At 38.8% G+C, this 9,952-nt stretch overlaps 1 protein-coding gene across 2 annotated transcripts in view; it reads right to left on the bottom strand.

The window, feature by feature from the left end:
* Positions 1-256: 256 nt before the first annotated feature.
* OXSR1 (oxidative stress responsive kinase 1) overlaps positions 257-9,952 on the bottom strand; it is a 132,788-nt gene continuing 123,092 nt past the window's right edge. For both annotated transcript variants that reach the window (XM_075827336.1, XM_075827335.1), the window contains 5 exons: positions 5,195-5,277; positions 3,664-3,716; positions 2,892-2,960; positions 2,362-2,426; positions 257-859 (listed from right to left, as the gene is read on the bottom strand). In XM_075827336.1, coding sequence (XP_075683451.1) covers positions 785-859; positions 2,362-2,426; positions 2,892-2,960; positions 3,664-3,716; positions 5,195-5,277 — 345 coding nt within the window. In that variant the 3' untranslated portion in view covers positions 257-784. The remainder of the gene's footprint in view (positions 860-2,361; positions 2,427-2,891; positions 2,961-3,663; positions 3,717-5,194; positions 5,278-9,952) is intronic.

Genomic DNA, 9,952 nt, shown 5'->3' with positions numbered 1-9,952 from the left:
CAGATTTCAAAATAAATAAATAAAAGAAATGGATATGTTTGGCAACGGATACGATGGATCGGACAAAAAAAACAAAAACTGATGTTCGTAAAAGACTTTTTGTTTCCTGTAAAAAAAAAAAAAAAAAACTTTGTCAAAAATAAATAAATAAATTAAAAAAACCATGAAAAAACCCTGGACATTTTAACAGCATGCAAAAACGTAGTGTAAACCTAGGATAATATTGATTATGTAAGAAATCAGACAAATACACACAAATTATTAATTATGTTTTTATTTAGACTCTTTTCTGTTCACTTTAAATTAAAGCCAATAAAAATCAGATCCCCAAATTAATTTCTCTTTGCCTTGAGTGTCTTAAGAGTGGTAGAAACCCATCGTTCCATACTCAGTAGTATTCTCAAATAAGGCAACAGTAACAAACAGGTATGAGAGGTGCAGGCTGATCCTCTATAGTGACAAAGGGACGACCACCGTGTTTGGCTGGCGACCCCATCAGCACTTAAGAAGACAAACTAGCACTTTTCACTTGAAGATAAAAAGAAATCCAAATTAATCATGTGCAGAAACACTTTTGTTCGCTGTCGGTTACAAAGCTCTGACCTCTCATTACACAAAGTTGAGAGACATTTGTTAGACAAGAGTAAAAGTAATACACGTTGTTACAGCTCCGAAACAAGCCAGAGTTTGATTCTTTGGCAGTAGTGGTTCTGTAGGCCAAGAGAAGCATAAGAAAGATGATGGAGATGTAGGTTTCTTTAAGATGCGGCTCTGAAATGGCAGCTTAGCTGATACTGAGCTGTGCAAATCCTACGAGCTTCCCATCATCTGGAATGTCAGAAGGATCCACCCCAGAGGTCTGGAAAGAGAAAATTTAGGTACATTACTAGCTACTATATGAAACTATTTTAAATATGGGATTTTTATGCTTTACACAGTTCATGTGTTTTCAGAATAAAGGTGTTAGACTTAATAATTTTATAGAATTTATTGCCAATTAAAACCTTTTAAGTAACCATTTTTGGTTCTTTTCACATGTTCTTCTTCCGTTGGAGGTACACATCGGGAGGACTCCCAACGTATACCTCTGACGGAAGGCTGCAAAGTATCCCACTGAATAGGCATACAGGGGAATACGTCGCCCAAATTGCCCTTGTCTGAAGCACTGTGCCCAGAGAAGAAGCTGACGTGGACAATGTCAGGAGATACAATGCGCAAGCGCCCTGGCCAGCGTCTAGGGGAGCCCTTGATGTCACTGGCCATATATGGACAGTGATGTCAAGCACATCCGCAGGGTTAAATCAAAGTGCCCCTTGCCCAGTGACTCCAGCATTGTGAAGCTTCTGACATGATGTATACAGACCGTGACGTCAGGGGCTTTTCCAGATGCAGGAATGGTATACATATTTTTTTTGCAGGATCCCTCAGAATGAAATAGCGTAGTCTACTACGCTATACTTTCCTTCAATTTGTTTTTATACTAAACGTATTCCAGCCCGACGGAGGCTAAAAGGACACTCTTTCGGTCTTCATCGGAATCATGGAGCCCTAATAGCCCGTTTATCGTGCACGTTGGTAGCTTTCCAGGCGTACACGATAAACTTAGTGCACAAACGCCATGTGAAGGGGGCCTTATGCCCAAGTAATATGCCAATCATGTGAATACACGTCAATCAAGCATGCCAAAGATATCAATGGTGGAATAAGGGATATAGGACCCACCAGTGTCCTGAACAAGCTGGGTGCAGTGCTATTTTTCATTCATAACTGCTGGAGAAGTGACCACACCGACAGTAATTTTACTATAACAACCACTACTGGAAACTGCTCGTTTGAGATCTCAGTGAAGGTCTTCAGTACCCCACGGATATAATCTAACATATATGACTGACATTTGAGAAGATTTACAGGAATATCCTATTTAAGATTCTGTGAAAATGTATTTGCCAACGGAGCCATATTACTCAAATCAGAAACTGAAATAAAGAGCTGTATATACCCTTTATTGTCTTATATGTGGGAAATATAATTTAGAGTAAGAAAGACGCCAACTGGTGAATTTTCCCAGATTTGCTCATCTCTAACCCATAAAAATAATGTTAATAACCATTAAATTGAAAATCAAAAAATCCTTTACATTTTCAAGTCTTTACACAACTTTTCAAGTCTTTTTCTCTGTTTATGAATGTTCTGTTTTTCTCGGTTATGAATGCATCGGATATCTGAATTTATTGCTACTGTCCGGGCATTAGGACGGTGAGTCTATAGTTGGATAATATACGGAATCCATGTCTGTAGACAATGCAGAACGTTATACACTGAACACTTGCTTTGCAGGACAGAAGTCCTAGAAGTACATACCAACTTGAAGGTCACTGATCTGTTAGTCTGTGGCTCTTCCACAATCTTCTGTAAATTAGCTGCAACTAAAAACAGAGAATAAGAATTCAATGCTGAAACCACAACTGCAGAGACAAAACAAACAGACAAATCTACATGTCTTTTGTATCACAGCTTTGCAACGTGCAGTGGCCACAATTTTTCTTTAAAGGCTATGTACACCTTTAAATTATTATTATTTTTTTTTTAATTTTTAAATGTGTATTTGTGTGATTTTTACAACTTTATAAATGCTTTTTATTAAAAATTATTTTTTCTTTTTGAGATACTGCTGCTTTGTATCCTGTATACAGTGCAGCTATACTGTGGAAGGAGACCTGAATCCGTCAGGTCAGCAGCACTGACAGGTTCAGTGACAGCAGGTCCTGCGTGTCATCGAGCGGTTACCGATCACAACCATAATGTGGAGGTCTTGGGGACTTTAGCGATGATAATTACAATGGATTGAACATATAGAGTTTACATCTGTACTTGCAATGATAAACAATTACCTATTACTAAGTCTCTTCCATCTACAAGGCCAGCGGAGACCAGCTCTTGGGAAACACCATCGGCTGTATCTGGAAAATTTAAATTTAGTTTTGTCATAATAGCTTGAAAATACAGTAAATGAATGTAAAAGTGTCCAAAAGTATCTGAAAAAATGTATTAGATTTTTGTTTTGTTGCAAATAAAATGATATAATGAAATACTTTGTAGAATGTGATGGTTATTTTCTTCAAACTTTGTGAATACCTCCTGACTTTGAGATGTAAGGGGCCCGGCAGTCAAGTTAGTGATGACTTTTTTCTTTTTGATATTATGAAGGGGGCCTTATGCCCAAGCAATATGCCAATCATGTGAAAATATGTCAATCAAGCATGCCAAAGATTTCAATGGTGGAATAAGGGATATGGGATTTCACCAGTGTCCTGAACTTTTTGATATTATATACACTACTCTCAATGATATAAAGGAATAGCAGACTTTGGAATTGTACCCTGTTGCTGGCTGATCCCCTAATCCCCAAGTACCAGCTGGATATGGAGAACATACACGAACCAGAACTCATCTCTGTGTGTGTTAAAATCCTCATTAAAAAGGTTTTCCCCTACAACAAGGGCTACTATGGATGCTCCCGCTACAGAGGGAAACTATAGCGTAAAAAAATGATTATTATGTCCCAGGAAAGACAATTCAGCAAGACCAGGATCCAAGCATAAAACAATCACAATTGTGAGGAGCTTCCCCTTCACGCCGTATCTTATCAATATGAACGCTCACCTCTTCCAGGAGAAAACTCAAACCGGATATCATTGAGTTCTTTCTTTGTGTTTCTGAAAAAAGGAAAAGAAAAAATAAATAAAATTGTACATGGACATTCAGCGGAATGTATGACAGTATGCAGTAAGCTCCTATGCTCCCTCTAGTGGCAGCTGCAGGCAGCAAGATTGTTATGTTTTAAAGCGTATCGGTCATCAGACTATGCTGCCCGATGTAATGTGGGTACAGGTCTGCTCTCCTATTAGCCCAAACGGCGCAAAAAACATCTAGTACCGTTTGGCTAATAGAAACTAGCAAACAATACAGTGGGACTCAGTTATGAGACCACTGTATTCATGATGGGAGCACTCACCATGCCTACCCCCATCCTTTTTAACGATTATGGATGGCTGGCTGCTGTATATGGCGATACACAACAGCCCATCATTCACACTTGAAATACTCTGCCATGTCCAGTACAGACGCTTCCAGCTAAAAGACATTGCCTTCTTATCATTATTAGGTTTTAATAATCATATGCACTTACAATGAATGTCTGAAGTCATTACAAAGAAACAACCCATGTGACAGCAGGATGACCACCATATCTGTATTTTAAGTGTAATGTGGTGGTCACCTTGACAGAACATCCCATGCCTCCCTCTCTCACTGTAAATGATATTACAGATAGTGCTGCCTCCCTGCCTCTGATGTACGCAAAGATAGTACTGCCTTCCTGTCTCACCCTGTAAATGATATATTTACAGATAGTACCTCCTCCTTGTATACTGTGCAGACACATATAGCGCTGCCTTCCTGTATGTCCGTGTGGTGCAGCAGATCTAATTTTTTTCACGTTTCCTTTAGTCCTAGTTACTGTTTCCATGTAGTTTCATTTATCCAAAAAGGTATAATAAATTAACAAAAATTAATTGTAAAATGTATATGACTGAAAATAAAGCCTTTCTTCTCCTATTATGGGTTCTGTTGATCATACGCTTTTCCACCAGGAGGTGTCACTGTTGCTATTAGAGACCATAAGGTTGCATTAATAATCCACATAAACAATACCACATACAAAAAATTTCCATTTTATCATATTCCTATAGGCCAAAAACGACAGAACATTAAAACACTGGTCATATTTAAGAAACTGTCACAACAACACAATAAAGAAACTAAAAATAAAATGATTAAGAGTTATTACTAACCCAGACATTCATGGCCTATCCGCAGGATATGCCATAAATGCCTGATGATGTGGGTCTCAGATCTGGAACATGCGCTTATATTGAGAACGGGGTCTGCCGACCACAATCCTACTTGGAGAGGTGACCGCCAGCTGCCGAATCTAAGCAGAGAATCAGTTGAGAGGTGCCCACACATGAGTACAACCCTCTCCATTCACTTCTATGGGAGTTACAGAAACAGCCGAGCAAGCAGTCACCTCAACATTCATTTACACAGAAGATAGTCTGCAGTCCTGCAATAGATAAAGCTAAGTAGGAGTGGTGTGGGCGACAATGGTGGGATCAATATCAATAATAACTACCTTAATCGTAATACTAAACTGATAACAGCTTTCACTTCTTCTGGTGTAGGAGGCACAGGAGCTGCAGAAACTGCCAGGATGACCTGTATATAGAAGACAACGTATGCTTACTAAAGAGTTTCATTTTCCATAGTCCGTGCCGGTCATACACATTTGTTAACATAGCATGTAAAGAAATGTACACACAAGGCAGTGGTGCTTTTCTTGTTTGTTTTGTTGCATTACAACCTTGAATTAAAATGGATTATTTGGGGGTTTGTACCATTTGATTTACACAAGTCTACAACTTCACGGGCTTGTTCACGGGTAACGGTATTGCTGCGCATTTTCAAAGAAATACGAAGCAGAATACATAATAGATTTAACATATCTCATCAATACGCTGCGTAAAGTTTCCGAGCAGAATTTCACCTGCGGTGCGTATTTTCCGTACTCCAGCAGGTCAATTCCTGCTGCGGAATGATACGTCAGTATCTCCCAACATTGAGAAAAACGCCGCAAAATACGCACCATTTTCTGCAGTAAAAAACGCAGGAAATGGTGCGTTTTTTTCCGCAGCGGAATCTCCGCTAGCTTCTGCAGAATTGCTGCAGAAAATCTCTACAGCAATTCCGTTACAGCTGGACAGGCCCTAAAAGGTGCAAAATATTTTTTACTGCGGCACAAACAATAATTAATACAAATAAAAAAAGGACTTTAACCCCTTCCCTCTTTGGCCACTTTTGACCTTCCTGACAGAGCCTCATTTTTCAAATCTGACATGTTTCACTTTATGTGGTAATAACTCCGGAATGCTTTTACCTATCCAAGCGATTCTGAGATTGTTTTCTCGTGACACATTGGACTTTATGTTACTGGCAAAATTTGCCCGATACATTCAGTATTTAATTGTGAAAAACACCAAAATTTTGCGAAAAATTGCAAAAATTAGCATTTTTCTCAATTTAAATGTATCTGCTTGTAAGACAGGCAGTTATACCACACAAAAATGTTGCTAATTAACATCCCCCATATGTCTACTTTATATTGGCATCGTATTTTGATCATCATTTTATTTTTCTAGGACGTTACAAGGCTTAGAACTTTAGCAGAAAATTTCAAAATGCTATTTTGACAGGGGCCAGTTCAGTTGTGAAGTGGCTTTGAGGTCCTTAGATATTAGAAACTCCCAATAAGTTACCCCATTTTAAAAACTGCACCCATCAAAGTATTCAAAACAGCATTTAGAAAGTTTCTTAACCCTTTAGACATTGCGCAGGAATTAAGGCAAAGTAGAGGTGAAATTTACAAAGTTCATTATTTTTTTCCAGAAATTCATTTTGAATCCATTTTTTTTGTACCACAGAATGTTTTACCCAAGAAATGCAACTCAATATTTATTGCCCAGGTTCTGCAGTTTTAGGAAATATCCCACATATGGCCCTAGTGTGATAATGGACTGAAGCACCGGCCTCAGAAGCAAAGGAGCACCTGGTGGATTTTGGGCCTCCTTTTTATTAGAATATATTTTAGGCACCATATCCGCTTTGAACAGGTCTAGTGGAACTAAAACAGTGGAAACCCCCCAAAAGTGACCCCATTTTGGAAACTACACCCCTCGAGGAATTTATCTAAGGGTGTAGCAAGCATTTTGACCGGCCAGTTTTTTTGCAAAAATTTTTGGAACTAGGCCATGAAAATGAAAATCTACATTTTTTCAAATAAAATGTAGGTTTAGCTAATTTTTTTTCATTTCCAAAAGAACTAAAGTAGAAAAAGCACCACAACATTTGTAGAGCAATTTCTCCCGAGTAAAACAGTACCCCACATGTGGTAATAAACGGTTGTTTGGACACACAGCGAGGCTTAGAAGGGAAAGAGCGCCATTTGGCTCTTGGAGCTCAAATTTAGCATGAATGGTTTGCGGAGGCCATGTCACATTTGCAAAGCCCCTGAGGTGACAAAACAGTGGAAACCCCCAACAAGTGACCCCATTTTGGAAACTATACCCCTTGAGGAAATTATCTAGAGGTATAGTGAGCATTTTGACCCCACAGGTTTTTTTTCAGAAATTATTGCAAGTAGGCTGTGAAAATGAAAATCTACATTTTTTCAAATAAAATGTAGGTTTAGCTAATTTTTTTTCATTTCTACAAGGACTAAAGGAGAAAAAGCACCATAAAATTTGTAAAGAAATTTCTCCCGAGTAAAACTATACACCACATGTGGTAATAAATGGCTGTTTGGACACACGGCAGGGCTGAGAAGGGAAAGTGCGCCATTTGGCTTTTGGAACTCAAATTTAGCAGGAATGGTTTGCGGAGGCCATGTCACATTTGCAAAGCTCCTGAGGGGACAAAACAGTGGAAACCTCCAACAAGTGACCCCATTTTGGAAACTACACCCCATGAGGAAATTATCTAGGGGTGTAGCAAGCATTTTGACCAGCCAGTTTTTTTACAGAACTTATTGTAAGTAGGCCGTAAAAATGAAAATCTACATTTTTTCAAAGAAAATGTAGGTTTAGGTATTTTTTTTTCATTTCCACAAGGACTGAAGGAGAAAAAGCACCGCAACATTTGTAAAGCAACTTCTCCCGGGTAAAACAATACCCCACATGTGGTCACAAACATCTGTTTGGACACACGGTAGGGCTCAGAATGGAAGGAGCACCATTTGGATTTTGGAATGGTTTCTGGGTGTCATGTCATATTTGCTGAGCCCCTGTAGTACTAGTACAGTGGAAACACCCCAAAAGTGACTCCATTTGGGAAACTGCACCCCCTGAGGAATCATCTAGGGGTATAGTGAAAATTTTGATCCCAAAGGTTTTTTGCTGAACTAATTAGAATTAAGCCATGAAAATGAAAAATAATTTTTTTTTCCAACAAGATGTAGTTTTAGATACACATTTTTCATTTTTACAAGGAATAGAGAAGAAAAAGCACCCCAACATTTGTAAAGTAATTTCTCCCGAGTACGGTAACACCCCATTTGTAGTTATACTCAGCTGTTTCCATATATGGGAGCATTCAGAAGAAAAGGAGCGGTATTTATCTTTTGGAGCGTAGATTTTGCTGGAATGGTTTGCGGACGCCATGTTGCATTTGCAAAACCACTGATGTACCAAACAAAAGTGACCCCGTTTTAGAAACTACACCCCTAAAGGCATTTATCAAGGGATGTAGTGAGAATTTAGACTCCACAGGTGTTTTTCAGAAATGATTGTGCAAAGTGAAAATTGCAATTTCTCCACTGATCTGCCCATTCACCGCACAAGATGTTGTGCCCCTAGAGAATCTTACCCCATAAATTGTTAAGCGGGTTCTCCCGGGTATGGTAATGCCTTACTTGTGGCCATAAATTGCTGTTTGGGCACACTGTAGGGCTAAGAAGGGAAACACCGCCATTTTGAGCATGGATTTTGCTTGGTAATAGTTCTGTTTGGGGTTTTGCTGGTATTTCCGTTTATAATGTGGGGGCATATGTAATCTGTGCTGAGTACATCAGAGTATATGTAATCTGTGCGGAGAACATCAGGGCATAATAAGAGGGTATAATAATGGGGTAAATAATACAATTCTCCATAGGTGTGTGTTACGCTGTGAAGCGATCCGTTATGCACAGGCCGGTGTCACACTGATAAACGGTTTTCTTTCTTATCCCCCTTTTGTAACGCTCTGCACCTTTTGGGGACTTTTTCTCCTTCGTAGTTTGGGAAATATTACTGAGAACGTTTTGCGCTGGTATAATACGGGCGCCCTCGCTTCCAGCGGATGTGCTATGTCCCTTCCCTTTCCTAGTTCCTAAATACTAGGGCCCTGAAACTGAAGGAATGTTCCCCTCCGGCCTGCGCATTGGGATGTTTTTTCATCACCGCATTACTAGTGCCATAACTTTTTTATTTTTCAGTTGATTGAGCGGTGTGCGGGCTTGTTTTTTGCGAGACGGGCTGTATATTTTATTGGTACCATTTTAGAACACATACGACTTTTTGATCACTTTTTATTTCATTTTTTGGTAAAGGAAATTACCAAAAACAAGCAATTCTGGAATAGTTTTTTATTGTTTTTTTTATCGGCATCCAGTGTGCCCTAAATTACATGTTAGCTTTATTCTGCGGGTCGATACGATTACAGCGATACCAAATTTATATAGTTTTTTTTTTATGTATTGCGGCTTTTGCACAATAAAATCACTTTTTTTATAAAATCATTTGTTTTCTGTGTCGACATTCTAAGACCCATAACTTTATTATTTTTGCGTGCACAAAGCGGTGTCAGGGATTATTTTTTGCGGGACGGATTGTCATTTTTTTATTAGTACTATTTTGGAGTAAATGTGACTTTTTGATTACTTTTTATAGCATTTTTTGGAAGGAGATGTGACCTAAAAACAAAGATTCTGGCGCTGTTTTTCAGGTTTTTTTTTTACCGCGTTCACCGTGCGGGATAAATTACATAATAGTTTTGTAGTTTGGGTCGTTACGGACGCGGCGATACCAATTATGTATAGTTTTTTTTTATTTTTACGGTTTTTCCCATAATAAAAGACTTACTATGGGAAAAAAGTCAGTTTAGCTTTATTTTTATTTGAAACTTGTGTGTTTTTATTGTTTTACCACATTCTTATTAACTTTTTTTTACTTGTCCCACTAGGGGACATGAGGGCCTGATGCCCCGATCGCTACTCTAATACACTGCACTACATATGTAGTGCAGTGTATTAGCGCTGTCAGTTATTCACTGACAGCAAGCCTATGAGGACACGCCGCAGGCG

The sequence above is a fragment of the Rhinoderma darwinii genome, chromosome 5 (assembly GCF_050947455.1).
Source record: "Rhinoderma darwinii isolate aRhiDar2 chromosome 5, aRhiDar2.hap1, whole genome shotgun sequence".
Classification (NCBI taxonomy): domain Eukaryota; kingdom Metazoa; phylum Chordata; class Amphibia; order Anura; family Rhinodermatidae; genus Rhinoderma; species Rhinoderma darwinii.
Note: the sequence above shows the minus strand (reverse complement) of the source record. Positions and strands in the feature narration are given on the sequence as shown.